Source organism: Lagenorhynchus albirostris, chromosome 8 (assembly GCF_949774975.1).
Source record: "Lagenorhynchus albirostris chromosome 8, mLagAlb1.1, whole genome shotgun sequence".
In the NCBI taxonomy this organism is placed as follows: Eukaryota; Metazoa; Chordata; class Mammalia; order Artiodactyla; family Delphinidae; genus Lagenorhynchus; species Lagenorhynchus albirostris.
This window is the reverse complement of record NC_083102.1, coordinates 13,194,294-13,209,721: the sequence shown is the minus strand read 5'-3', so window position 1 is coordinate 13,209,721 and position 15,428 is coordinate 13,194,294. Positions and strand designations below refer to the sequence as shown.

The following is a 15,428-nucleotide window of genomic DNA, read 5'->3' as shown; positions in this document are numbered from 1 at the left end:
AGTATACAAAAGGTTCTAAAACTGGTGACAAAGATCAAGAGATCTATCTTTCATGCTTACCCAGGATCCAATACCTCTTTTCTACAATGAACTGGAGCCTTTCTACAAACAGTAAAATGAACCTCAAGAGATGGTAAATATTTACCTGGTCCCTGTTGTTGATGTTTGAATAAGGTAACTGTCCGGTCATCAATTCATACAGAACAATCCCAAATGCATATACATCTGACTGAAAGCTATATGGGTTTTTATCTTGCATTCTGATTACTTCTGGTGCCTGGTAGAACATAAAAAGAAAAATATTCTTGTTTATTCTTCACATCAACTGAATAAAGACTGAAAACCAAACTATTATAATTCCCAGAACAATGTTTCTATCATTAAATAACCCATGTAATATGTAATCAATTCTCTTACTTATGGCCAAAGAAATAAAACTGATTATGAAAGATAAATTTTAAAAAATGCTCTGTAAACTCTGAGAGAGGCAGTACTAGCTGAGATTCTATATACATTACTAAGATTTTATAATTTTATCAGCTGCCCTCTTTCTGTACAAAATACCATCACTGCCATTTGAATTTTTCCCATGACTTACCCTATCAAGAGTGAGTTCCTACCTTCCATTCCTGATTCAGGAAAGAAATACTAGACCTGTTGTTATGAGATGTTTGGAAGTAGCACAACCACTATGGTAATCACCTTAGAATTTAAGTTTTCCCATTGGTACAAATGATTCTCCTTATCTCAGGGCACCTTAGACAATAAAGGTAAAATTTCAAGACTGATAAACTCAAACTCCTTTCTTGCCTCCAAAAACGGTATAAATATGCTATGGATGCTTTATTAACAAAAGCAATAGACAGTAGGTAGATTTAGTAGAAGATGGTATAAAGAATCTTTTGGCTGCTGCTTCTTGGGCAAAGATACAGATCTAATCATATTTGTTACATTTTTACACATTTCAGTCACTGTATTCTACAGATAGATTTCTTATTAGCTGTTTACATGAAATACAATAAACAGTTGATTAAATCTTAGCTTAAAGGAGTTCTTTCACCTTGCATCTTCTGTATTGTTTCATTTGGAAGAAATTAGAGAAACTGCAGGGTATTAAAAAAACTTTGTGAAAACATTAACTTGATACCAAAACCAGGACTAACTGCAAAAATGAAAGACCTGGGACAGGATTCTTGGTTATTGGTCAGGGTAAGGCAGGTCAGGCTATCTCTCAAGGCAGGCAGTAAGAGCATCCAGCCTCACCTGCAAAACAGACTCACCTGTGCATCCTTTAACCTCTCAACATCCAGACTACATTCTAGCCCAATAATATACCATCAGAGTCTGGGGATGGGAACAGCTTCAATTGTGAGTTTTTATAGTTCCCCAGATGACTTTAATGTCCAACCAAGGTTGAGAACCACTGATGAAAGATGTGTGGGAGATCCAGATGAGAGTAAAGGATTGCGGGGGGGTGGGCATGCAGTGAAGAAGGTTTTATCTATTTGCTTTTGTCATATATTTTATTGATAACTGCTCTTGGTAGTACAGCGCAAAATAAACCACATACAACTGTGATGTAATGAACAAGCCAGAATATAAGAGGCTGGTTATGATACAGACATAATTTTCAAAGCCAGAACACAATTTCTGTGAGGGACAGTGTAAGAACTACCCTTTTAAAATTTAGTTTTATCTCACTGTTGTTGGTAGATCGTTTGATGAAATGTCGTATGGGATCTATTTATAAGAAACGCATGATTTATCTTCAATTAATTTAGTAATTTGTAAAAATTTTCACAGAAGTTTCTTTCTTCTTTAAGATATAAATAAAGCAAGGTTGAGAATACTATTGTAAATAATTCAGCGAATTACATAACCTTTGGTTCTGAACAAACTCTTCTCTCCTAGTCTATGGAAATACCATATTTGTTTCTGAAGGCAATATCAACCCAAAAGGATTTTACTCAACAATTAAGTGTACTACTGACTAATCTCTTGTCTTAAAACGCAGCTTGATGGAATAAAGGATGAACCCATCTACCCAGGTATCAACAAAAAAGAAATTAAAAGAAAATATAAACCTTCATGTGTAATAGTAGTCTATAAACTGTATAAACTAAGGTTTTTGGAAAAGGACAAATCTGGAGACTTGACTGAGCCTAACTTTCCCCGCAGTAGTTAAAATAAACACACCTTTAAAACATGTAACAATTGTTTCTTTATAATTGTAGGTTTTGCAATTTCTCTCCCCCTTAGGATACACTGTTATCTTTGTTACAAGGTATATGCCTTAAAGGTATCTGAGATCCAGATTACAATTATTAATTAGCTTCCTGTTTATAATTATTTATTAAAACAAACATATTGAAGAAAAAAATATAGCTAACTCTAATTACTAAACTTGAGAAAATGCATTCAAAATCCACTAGTTCAACCCAATGTTAAAGATGGAGAGACTTGGAGGAGGTCAAGGAACGTGCAAGTTAAGAGTCAAACAGAGCACGAGAGTACAGACCTTCTGACTCCTAGTCCAATGCCGCCCCCTTCCCACCTTGCCACTCTAATGCCAGTTATTATTACAAGAAATCACGGCCAAATTTAACCCTAGGCGTATCTTGACTAATTCAGAATCCTACCTTGGAATTCTCTTTATGGAACTGCTACAGATAAGTTCAGGGAATTTAGGCCAATGTGGCTTTGAAAGCCCTTGCAGCTTTTCTATTTCCAGCAGGGTGTCCCAAAGTCTTACTGCAGATTCAGTTATTTAAAGCTTAAAACTGCACTAAGAGTTTTGGGACACCCTGTATTCAGCTTGGAGCAGATGTTCTCAAACTTTTTGGTCTCAGGACTCTTTTTCAGTCTTAAAAATTATGGACAACCCCAAGAAGCTTCTGTTTATGTGGATTATACCTGTGGATATTCATCATATTAAAACTTAACTGAGAAACTGTTAAAATATTTATTAATTTAAATAACAAAACAGTCATTAGATGTTAACATAGATCACCCATTTTTTTTAATGAAAAGTAACTGTATTTTCAAAAACAAAGTTTAGTGAGAAGAATAGTACTGCAATTCTTTTTTTTTTTCTTTCTTTTTTTTTGCCATGCTGCGCGGCATGTGGGATCTTCATTCTCCGACCAGGGACTGATCCCGTATCCCCTGCAGTGGAAGCGTGGAGTCTTAACCACTGGACCACCAGGGAAGTCCCTGCAATTCTTTTTGACTGGTTTAACAGCAGCCAGCTAGAGTCACATATTTGCTTATGCATTCAATCTGCTCTGATGTGTTGAAGAATATGAAGAAAAATCTAGTTTCACACAGGATGACCTTGGGGACCTCTGACAGGGTCTTAAGGACCCTTCTGAGAACAGCTGGCTTAAGAAAATGATCCTATGCTGCCCTTTTCACAGCCTGCTGAAAGTAACTGCACAGAAGTTTTAGTTCCCTTCTCTTATAACTTATCTTTCTTATTTTCCGCAAAGCAGAAATAGGAATAAAGAAAGAAAGAAAGAGCTATGCAGGGCCCACAAAACTGACAGTGTTAAAAATCTACCTTTCATTTTTCTTTTTGTCTTTCCTTTCCCGGCTGCCCATAATTATACAGTTCTTTCTAGTCTAAAGAAAGTAACTTTCCAATTTAGGCTTAAATAAGATTGTGAAACAGTCTCTCTCTTAAAAGGAGTAATTCTTTTATTGAAACCTTAATAATGGCTGCAGATCACACCTGCTTAAATTGCATACTTTTTTTTTTTGAAACCGGATACACAGAACATTCTGAACACAAAATATTTTAAAGAGACAATCTGAATAAAATTTAAACAGTGTTTATAAAATACACTTTTTGTTTGAAATATACTGAAACTGGTTTCATAATATTCTTTTTAAAGATAAAGAAAAAGTTAAAATCTATTTATATATAAAGTAAGATCAACATTGGTTTTTGTGAGTACTGAGAACTATGAAAATACTATATAGTTGAAATCTTCAGTGACTTTCTAATAACTCAACAGCATCTCAGGGTCCAAAAATTTAATTAATGGAGAAATAGCCTCAATTCTTACCATCCACAAAATGGATCCAGACAACTGTTCAAATTGATGGGACCCACTCCATCGAGATTTCACTGTGGCTAGACCAAAATCACCTATTTTTACTGTGAGGTCTTCATGAAGAAAAATATCTGAGGTGTAGTAAGTAAAGGAAAATAACAGATCTCATTTTCCTATCAAAGCAACCATTATGAAAAATTTAGGTAAGAGATCTAATTTCTATAATTCTATATGATATTCTTTAAAGAAGTATAGTACTTCATATTTCCTTTTAAAGTTAATAAATATGTTTTAAAAATAGTGTTATTTGGACTCTGTTACCTGCTTTTAAGATATTTGGTGCTTGAAATGTGGTAGGATGAGGTGAGATGTTTTCCTAAGTTTATGGGAGACATTGAAACTTTCCCATTAGATTTTAGTAATATAGGCCCAAATATCTTTCTGGCACTGCTGGGAAAGCTGTAAAGGCTCTTCACTGGAATGAAGGAAGGCAACTGGCAGACAGGATCTTAATTTGGGCTTATGGAAGAAGAAACGTTACGTTTTTCTCACCTCATTGTTATATAATGTAGAGCCTTCAGTTACATCTCAACTACCACTGAGCAAGGTCAGAGCACTGAAAGAAACTAGTAGATAGCTACAAAACTATGCATCTTGTAGTGCTTATAGAACATAAACAAGCAAGCAAAGAGTCCTACTATCATAATGACTTGATAGGTTTTTTTGTAATGGTCAATTGTTCAAAAACCAAAAGCAGGTTGTAGTACCTTGTACTACTATACTCTTGTGTAAACCCATTTATTAATTCCCTTTACAGTGTATTATTGAACTTAGCATGAAAACTGTTTTTACATAATGTGAAGATAAAATGCAGGAGAAAAGGTCAGGATGTTTTCAAACTTCGCAGACAAATTCAAGAAGGATACTATTACTCTTGAGGTCTCTGTGGATGATTGACTTGGCGTGTAAGTAACTGAAAAACAAAACATCATTTTAACCTGAGTAGAGCTAAAGACTCTGGCCTCAGTATCTACAGAACACATTTAGGGGTATAAATAAAGATTTATTTAGAATCATGATACAACTGCAAACTGTACATAACCCCTTTAAATAAGAAATAGTAAAATAGACTGCAAGTGAACTAAGGATTTTAGGACCATATTACTATTATGGTACAACCAAAATCTTTTCTATTGAAAGACTTTGCTTTATCTTTTACTATTTACCAATACAAACCTTCCACTCCAGTCAAGCCTATTTATCCAGGTCCTTTAAGTATACCTTGGTATTTAATCCCACCTCTGTGACCAATGCTCCCCTCTCACACCAAATTAGCTTTCATTCTATTCTCTACTGAATCATACTTATTCTTTAAGATTCAATATACATTATGACTCCTAAGTGAAGCTTTCCCAAGAGTCAACCACAAGTGATCTTTCTTTCCCCTGTTCAGTTATGTAGTAATTATTTTAACAGTTTGATTCATGTATTTTTTTCACCTGACTATGTTCATTTTCTATTTGGAATGTAAACTCCATTTGATAAAACTATTTTTAAAAGTAGAATTATATATTCTAAAAAGACCTTCTTAAAACTAGTGATGTGCTTACTTTCTAATGTAATGGACACAGTGAATCTATTTCAAAGTCAATGGTAAGTTTAAATCATCTGATACCCCTAAAAACTGTCTTAGTTGAATTGATTGAGGGAAAGAGCTGTGTCTAGTTTATTTCTGTTTATCCCCAGTGCCTAGTACAGTGCCTGGCACGTGGCAGGTATTCAATACATATCTGTTGAATCAACTACAATAAGATGCATATAATGTCCTAATCAAGGTTATTTTTCTTCATTTAATACTGGAAAGAACAGACATATGAGACTTCTGAAATCTAACAATGACTGTTAGGAAATAAATTTTGCCTTAAAGTAAAACCTTAAAATTCAAATGATATAATCAAAATTATGTAATGAACACTGTTAAAAATGAAAGATTTGCAAATAATTAAGTTTATTATTTATGCTTTCTCAATTAAATTTTAAACCTTCAATTAAATTTTCTCATCCAGAGATCAAGATCTCGAAATTTTTTCTCAGACCAAATTTTCATTTAAAATTACTTGTTTATACAAGTAACTCCTTCTCCTCCAATTACTCTTACATGATACTGTTTACTTCCTTCACAGCATTTATCACAATCTGAACTTATCTTGCTGTTATGATTTTTTAGGCCTAGCGTTTGATATACATCACACTGTCACTCTTCCATTGAAAAAAAACATGATGTCATAGGTCTCATTTGCTTAAAAAGTTCTGCAGTGGCAAACAAAGGTAAAAAACAGATGGAGAAAAATGAGTCTCAATCAAAAGCTGTTCCAAGATGGGGAGACCTTATCCTCATTAGAAAGAAAAGGGGACAGGTGATGGTGCTGGCGGTGGAGCTCAGTGCTTCAGTCTGGTATTTAGTGCACAGATAAGGTGTTGGTCTTTGAAAAGACATTCTGTCTCCTTTGAAATTAAAAACAACAATAACAACAACAAATGGATGGTATGCATGAGAATACAGAGGCATGATGAAGTTATAAGATGGGAAGATAAAGGTATTTCTTGATGGATAGTGTCAATCCTCTCAACAAATCTGATACAAAGAAATACAGCAAGAATAAGGTAGACAGAAATGTAACTAGAGGGCTGAAGACAGAAAATTTCTGGCCAAGAAAGTACTAGGTAATTAACAAGATATAAATATGACGGCTGAGCTAGTGATATAACCATAAACAGAATAAATCTATTATAGGCCAAAGTTGCATATAGCTGCAACTTGAAATAATACTACTTTATTCTTGTGTAATCCTCTATTGTTTAGAAATTGCTTTACTAACTTATATCTCATTTAATAAACTCTTTCTGTAACACTTCTATAACAAAAGCAGCAAAAGAACAGAAATCCAGGTCTATATAATGGAAGGTTGGAAAGAAAAGAGACTTAAATTCCCCAGCTGGAAAAATGGGATAGGTATCATACCTCAATCCCTAAATAATATTCCAGAGTAATTACTACCCTAAATAATTATATTATAGGCTGACACTAAACCATTATTTCCTAAGCACCAACCAGTTACAGTGGAAGACGCCAAAAACCACATAACTGGTTGAGGGTAAGGAAGGGAATAAGAATAAACCGACTTTGCTACAGATGATGCAAAAGTCTATCCATTACATAGGACAATTAAATTGGACCGCCTTCTTACCTTTCGAAGATGTTAAGTAGAACCTTATAAGTTTATAAAAGTAGCAGGAAAGAAAAAACATGCTATAAACTAAATGAATATCATTCTCTTGATAGGTTTCTGTTAGGAGTCTCCTTCCTTGTAAAAGAAAAAGTGTCCATTTACAGACTCAATTTAATCTTAAAGCTGGCAAATCATCCAGCAAAATTTGTTCTCTACACTGCTTCTTCCAAGGTCTTATCCAAGATTCAGCTTTTCAACATTCTTTTTAGACCACAATATGATGCACCGAAAGGAAATACAATGCTCTAGATTTGATCTGATCAACACAAACTAGAGTGAGATTCTCATCTTCATCCTCCCCTTAAATGTAAGACCTGAAACCATAAAACTCCTAGAAGAAAACATAGGCAGTAAGCTCCTTGACATTGGACTTGATGACAAGTTGTTTGTGTCTGACACCAAAAGTAAAGGCAACAAAAGCAAAAACAAACAAGTGGGACTACACCAAACAAAAAAGCTTCTGCACAGCACAGGAAACCACCAACAAGATGAAAAGGCAACCTACCAAATGGGAGAAAGTATTTGCAAATCATATATCCGATAAGGGGATACCCAAAAAATATAAAGAACTCATACAACTCAGTAGCAAAAACCCCAATCTAGTTTTAAAAATAGACATTTTCCCAAAGAAGACATACAAATGGCCAACAGGTACATACATGAAAAGGTGTTCAACATCACTAATCACCAGGGAAATGCAAATCAAAACCACAATGAGATATCACCTCATATCTGTTAGAATGGCTATTATCAAAAAGACAAGAAATACCAAGTGCTGGCGAGGAGTAAAGGGAATACTTATGCACTGTTGGTGGGAATATAAATTGGTGCAGCTGCTATGGAAAACAGACTGCAGGGTCCTCAAAAAATTAGAAACAGAATTACCATATGATGTAGCAATCCCACTTTTGGGTATATATATATCCAAAAAAATTTAAATCAGGATCTCAAAGAGTTATTTGCACTCTCATGTTCACTGCAGCATTATTCACAACAACCAAGATGTGGAAACAACCTAAGCGTCCATGAATGGATAAAGAAAATGTAACACACACATACATACACACAGGAATAAGCCATAAAAAAAGAAGGAAATCCTGCCATTTATGACAACATGGATGGATCTTGAGGGCATTATGCTAAGTGAGATAAGTCAGAGAAAGACAAATACTGTATGATCTCACTTACATTTGGAAAAACAGAACAAAAACAAAACCCAAATTAATCTTCATCTTCCTTACAGCGGGAAAAAATGTTTATTGCACCAGCCATTACTATTATGGCAGCCACAGTCACTCAACTGACTCCTATTAAAATTATATTCAATTACAACCCTAGACAGTTGTTGTTCTTGCGTTGCTCCTACAAAACCATTTCCCTCATCCAACATTTGTATACTTCTCTTTTTTGGACTTGGATAAGACTTCATATTTTGTAGACATGACCTATAATTTCAGCTTATTAAAATGTTACTTTTCACTAAAAAATAAGTTATAAAAGATCAGCATGCTAACGATGCCCTCATCTAAGTTATCTGTAAATACGCAGTCAGATTCAAGAGAAGAAGGAGGACAAAAATCTCCTAGCTTAAGACCTTCAGGTATGACAATAATACAGTTATGAACCTAGTTAAATTCTTCATATTTGTTACATATCTCCATCTTATCCTCAAGAATATCATGAGAAATATTATTCAAATACCTTGCTGAAATTCAAATACTATGCCTACACCATCTGTAGGTGCAGACATTTACCAGTCTAGTCTATTTATAAAAGCCTCAAGTATCTCTCACTCAAGTTTGCTGCTATTTTCTTGTATTTTCTACTATTTCTAAAACCAAACGACTGGCCTACACAGACATTAGCACTTCAGTCCTCTTTCATCTAATGCTACACAATTTCAAAAAAGTTCATCAGTCTTCACACAGCAAGCTAAATCTCTCCTCTGACACCAATAGAGAATTCAGCAGTTGACTGGACTGGTATGCGTGACGGTGGTGACAAGGTGTTATTTTATCCAAATACAGTTTCAAATTCTGGTCTCCCTTCTACTTTGTTGCCCTCCAAGCCCTCATAATCACAATGTGGAAAGTGAGCAAGACCGAAGGGAATGCCCTTCTGCTACTCCTGTGTAGTCAGTAATCATTTACCACTTTAAAGTAATTAAAATCCTTAATACATGGAGTTCACACATTTTTCAGTTGTGCTCTATAGTGGCCTAAATTCTATTTTTACTTAGATTTTTCAGTTTCTGTTGCGTTAAAAAAATCAAATTTATTGAGAGGTATAACTAGTATACAACACAAAATGCACCCAATTTTTATGCAGTTTAAAGGGTTTTTCACAAACATATATATATACACTTGTCTAAAGACCAACCACAATCAAGATGGATATCCATCACCCCTAGAAGTTTCTTCACACATTTCTGCAATTAATAACACCCACACTAGGCTCAGGCAACCACTGATAATGATTTCTGTCACTAGCGATTAGTTTTGCCTTTTCTAGAATTTCACATAAACATATGGCTTCTTTTGCTCAGCATGATCCTGAGATTCACACACTGGCTGCATGCAATATTAAGAGGGTACAGGTATACCATAACTTACCCAGTTACCTGTCAGACATTTGGGTTGTTGTGTTTTTTGGCAATTATGAATAACATACTATAAACATTCATGTACATATCTTTGTTGTTGACTTGTTTTCATTTCTTTTGGGGAAATCAGTAGGATTAGAATTGCTCATATGGTAATTTTAATTTTAAAAGAAACTGCCAAAGTGGTTGTACCATTTAAGATCCTCACCAGCAATGTATAAGAATTCTGGTTACTCTGCATCCTTGCTAATAAACCTGGTATTGTTGGCTTTGATTATAAGCATTCTAGCGGGTGTGCAGGGGAACCTTGTCTATTTTAATGCCTAACATATTGAACATCTTTGCATTGCTTATTTGCCATTCTTTTATATTCTTTAATAAATTACTACAATCTTTTGCCCATTTTTCCACTGGGTAGTTTGTCTTATTACTGAGTTGTATGAGTTCTATATATGCTTTGGATACAATTCTTTAACCAGATAATGTATCTTGCAAACATTTTCCTCAAGACTGGGGCTTGTCTTTTCATTTTCTTAACAATGTCTTTCAAAAAGCAAAAGTTTTGAATTTTGATGAAGTCCAATTTACGAATTTTTTCTTCTACGGTTCTTTTTTTTTTTTTTCCTGCGGTACGCGGGCCTCTCACTGTTATGGCCTCCGGACGCGCAGGCTCAGCGGCCATGGCTCACCGGCCCAGCCGCTCCGCGGCGTGTGGGATCTTCCCGGACCGGGGCACGAACCCGTGTCCCCTGCATCGGCAGGAGGACTCTCAACCACTGCGCCACCAGGGAAGCCCTCTTCTACGGTTCTTAATTTTTGTGTCCTAGGAAATCTTTGCCTATCTTTAGGCTACAGTGATTTTCTCCTATGTTTCTTCTAGAAGTTTTAGATGTTCAGCTTTTAGTCTTAGGTCTGTGATCCATTCTGAATGAATATTCATGCCTTGTATCAGGAAAGGGCTATTTATTTATCCTATGTGGATATATAGTTGTCCCAGCAACATTTGTGGAAAGGACTATCCTTTCTCCATGAATTGCCCTAGCATCTTGGTTAAAAAAAAAAAAAAAAAAAAAAGAGACAATTGACCACAGACATAATAGATATATTTGTAGGCTTTCTTTCCTCCCTGTGTTGACTCACACATCTATCCTTATGCCAATATCACAGTGTCTTGATTACTGTGGCTTTATAGAAAGTTTTGAAATCTCACACTAAATGTCCTTCAACTTTGTTCTTTTTCAAAACTGTCTTGACTATTCTAGCCACTGCATTTCCATATACATTTTAGGATCAACTTGTGAATTTCTACAAAAAATCCTGCTGAGACTTTGACTGGGACTGCACTGAACCTATAGATTCTATAGATCAATTTGGAAAGAACAGACATCTTAACAATGTTGAGTGTTCTAGTCCATGAATATGATATTTGTATGTCTTTTTTGTTTCCTATCTGGGACCTGCATTAGAGAGGGTATAATTCCTCTTTGGAAAATATTCTCATCATTGTTTCTTAAGTACAACACTGGCCTGAAGAGAATAAATGAGAATGTATTGTAAACATGGAATATCATGATATTGATGGAATAGCAAAAACTATGCTATTCTCTCTTTTTAAGTTCATTTCAAACATTCATAAGCCCAAATACATAAAATCAGAAGCATGATATTTGTTTATTTATAAGAGCAAGACAGCTCAATGTGGGAAAGGATAGATATTTGAAAAAATGTTCCTGGGACAATTGGATACCCGTATGAGGAAAAAAAACCTTCAACCCTTACCTCATACCAATTTGAAGTGGGTTGAAGAACTAAAACTAAAAGCAAAAACTGTAAAACTTCTATAAGAAAACAAAGAATTACTATCACCCTCTTGTACATGTAAAGCATTTTCAAGTTCTCAGGATATTTTTACATCACTTGGTTTTATAACCTTTTTGTTTCCTTGTGAGGCAAGCAAAAAGGCAATAATGCCACTTATGCTGATGGGAAAACCAGAGCCCAGAGGACCTAAGTGACATGACCAGAGAGGCATAGTGGAAAGGGCATGGGTTTTGAGTGTACAGATTTCACTTTGAATTCCAACTGTATCACTTACTAGCTATACGACCTTGGGTACATGACATAATTTCTCTAAGTTTTGGATTCCTAACCTGTAAAATGGAGATAATAATTATGTTCACCTTCATAGGTTCTTTCTTCCACTTATTTAACACATATTTATTGAAAGCCCACCATGTGCTAAGCAACAACTGTTCTAAGTCTTGGAGATAAGGCAGAAAATCCCTACCCTCAAGGGGCTTGCATTTTAGTATAGAAGATAGAAAATAAAAAAGATGTATGAGTAGAATATACTGTATTCTATAGGTGGGAGACAGAAAATGCTAAGTTGTAGGGGGTTGTAATTTTAGGCCAGGGAGGGCCTCTTTACAAAGGACATTTTGGGTAAAGATTCAAAGGAGGGGAGGGAGTCATGCAGATATGGGATAAGAACACAGTAGGCAGAGGGACTAGCAAGGGCAAAGTCCTACAGCAGGTGTGTACTTCCCATGTTCTAAGAATGGCAAAGAAGGCAAACTGGCTGGGAACAGAAAGAGCAAGAGGGAGAAGAGTAGTGAATGAGCTGAGAGAGGGAGTAAAATAGGCAGTGGGGGAGGAAGGGTCGTGGTGGTGGTCACATTACAAGGACTATTATAAGGCTTCCTTTCTGCATGAAATGTGAAGACACTTGAGGAGCAGAGGAGCAACGTAATCTGACCCAAGTCTTCAAAGGACCACTCTGGCTGCTGTGCTGAGAGTAAGCTGAGGGTGGGTAAGGGTGGAAGCAAAGCACTCATCCAGCCAAGAGATAACTGTGGCTTGAATCACGGTGACAGGAAAATAGGTGATGAGAAGTTGTAAGAGTCTAGATATACTTTAAAGATAGAGCTAACAGGAGCTGATTAACAGATTGGTTGTATGGTATGAGAAAAAGAAAGGAGTCAAAAATTAAGTACAAAATGTCAGGCATAAGCAGCCTAAGAACAGAGTTGCCAGTTACTGAGATGAAAAGACTGTTTGGAAGGGCAGGTTTGAGGAAAAAGATCAGGACCTCAGAACTAGACATCTTAAATTTGAGATGTCCATTAGACAATCAAGCGATGTTGAGCACACAGTTAGATATGACAGTCTGGAGTTCAGAGGAAATGAACTGGCTGGAGACTGGCACAGAAAAGGTAATTAAATGGTATTTTAACTCACGAAACTGGATGAGATTACCAAAGGAACGTAATCCCTGGACTATTCCAATATTTAGGGAGGTTAAGGAGTTGAAAAAGAATTAGCTGAGAAGGAACAGATAGTAAGGAGAAGGAAAATCAGAATATGATTTAAAGCAGAGTTTCTCAAACTTTAGTATGCATACAAATCACTCAGGGATCTTGTTAAAATGCAGTCTTCAATTCCATAGATCTGGGGTGGTGCCTAAAATGTGTCATTTGAAAAGGCTCCCGGGTGGTAGAGTTTAAAGGATTAAGAAGAGGTTTCATGAAAAAGAGTGTGATCAAATGCATTATATATTTCTGATGGGTCAAAAAGATTGAGGACTGAGTATTTAACCACTGGATCTAGCAACATGGTAATTATCTTATTCAGAGATATTTCAGTGAAGTGTCAGGGCAAAAAAGCCTGATTGGAGTGGAGTCCAAGACAAAAGGGGAGGGAAGAAAATCAGAGAGTGCCTATCAACAACTCTGTTGAGAAGTTTTACTATAAGAGAAACAAGAGGAATGAGGTGATAGCTTCAGAGGGAAGTGGGATCAAGGAAGGGACCTCCACAACTTTTTTATTATGAAAATTTTTAATCATAGAGAAAAATTAAAAGAAGAGTACAATAGGGGCTTCCCTGGTGGCGCAGTGGTTGAGAATCTGCCTGCTAATGCAGGGGACACGGGTTTGAGCCCTGGTCTGGGAGGATCCCACATGCCGCGGAGCAACTAGGCCCGTGAGCCACAACTACTGAGCCTGCGCATCTGGAGCCTGTGCTCTGCAACGAGAGGCCACGATAGTGAGAGGCCCGCGCACCGCGATGAAGAGTGGCCCCCGCTTGCCACCACTAGAGAAAGCCCTAGCACAGAAATGAAGACCCAACACAGCAAAGATAAATAAATTAATTAATAAACTCCTACCCGCAACATCTTAAAAAAAAAAAAAAAGAAAAAAAAAAAAAAAGAAGAGTACAATAAATACCCTGGTGCCCTCCACCTAGGTTCAACAATTGTCAGCATTCTTCCAAATGTGCATGATAAGAAAGATGTTTTAAAATGGGAGAAAATCCAGTAGAAAAGGAAAATCTGATGATGTACAGGAGAGAACCACTCAAAAGATGTCAGTGAGTAGGAGAAAGGGGATGGAATCTAGTGCACAAAATTGAAGGACTGGCTTTTACTCTTAGTGATAAAACAGAAAAACTGAGCATGAATGTAGGTAGGTAGGTAGATATTGTGGTAGGTAGATATTGTGCCATTAATGAAATGGCAAGCAAGGTTATCAGTTGACAGTTCTTGGAGAAGAGGTGTTGGAGAACTGAGGATAAAGGAAGTATGAGAGTGTCTACGAGAGAGGAAGAGCAAAAAACCAGGGAAGGGAAAGTATGATTGCTGCATGGCATTAAGGGCTCACTTGAGGTGTTGAAAGGATTGACTAAACTGAAGAAGCAGAACAGTGTAGAGTTTAAGGAAATACACTCTGGAGCCAAAGGGCTTGCGGCAAGTCACTTGGCCTTTTAAACTATAGTTTCTCCATCAGTAAGTAGGGGATAATAATAGGATCTACCTCACAGGGTTGTTGAGGATTAATTGAGGTAGTATACATAAGGTACACAGAACAGTGTCTGGCACAAAGTACTATGTAATCGCTAAATATATCACTGTATATAAAAAACCACAAAACATAGCTGGTATAAAAAAAGAGTGAGTTACTAGTAGTATCAGAGCTGGAGTCAGAACATAATATTTATTGATCAGTAAAGATGTCTAAAATAAGAGCAAGTAAAAAATAAAGGTAAAACCAGTGTGATTCCATATTTAAAACGACAACAACAAACCACTGTATACAGTATTAAAATACAGAATTCTGCAAAGATACACAATACTACACATCAAAACACTAATGGTACTTCTCTCTCAGTGGAGTATTGGTGCTTATTTATGTTTACATTTTCTAAATTTTCTATAATGATTATGTATTTCCTTATAATACCTTATATTTTGAAATTAAGAAAAACTACAACAAAGGCTAATGTAGAAATCACTTATTCTCACCATACTTAACACGGTTAAATTTTTACACATTTGCCTCCTGTCTTTTAAAAAAATTTATACCTGTAAAAAGGTTGTGAAAGTAAAACACAACTGTAGAATCTTTTTAATTAAAAGCCAGAAACCACAAGAATTTTATATAGGTAAAGCTAAAGCCCCTCTCTGCTTGATAGCTATCCCCATCTTG

At 35.9% G+C, this 15,428-nt stretch overlaps 1 protein-coding gene across 1 annotated transcript in view; it reads right to left on the bottom strand.

Moving 5' to 3' along the window:
• The window catches only part of BRAF (B-Raf proto-oncogene, serine/threonine kinase), a 156,021-nt gene that overhangs the window by 17,799 nt on the left and 122,794 nt on the right, over nt 1-15,428 (bottom strand). Inside the window, exons 14-16 of the mRNA XM_060156529.1 lie at nt 4,982-5,028; nt 4,068-4,186; nt 146-277 (exon numbers count right to left, since the gene is read on the bottom strand). Of these exons, the coding sequence (XP_060012512.1) occupies nt 146-277; nt 4,068-4,186; nt 4,982-5,028 (298 nt within the window). The remainder of the gene's footprint in view (nt 1-145; nt 278-4,067; nt 4,187-4,981; nt 5,029-15,428) is intronic.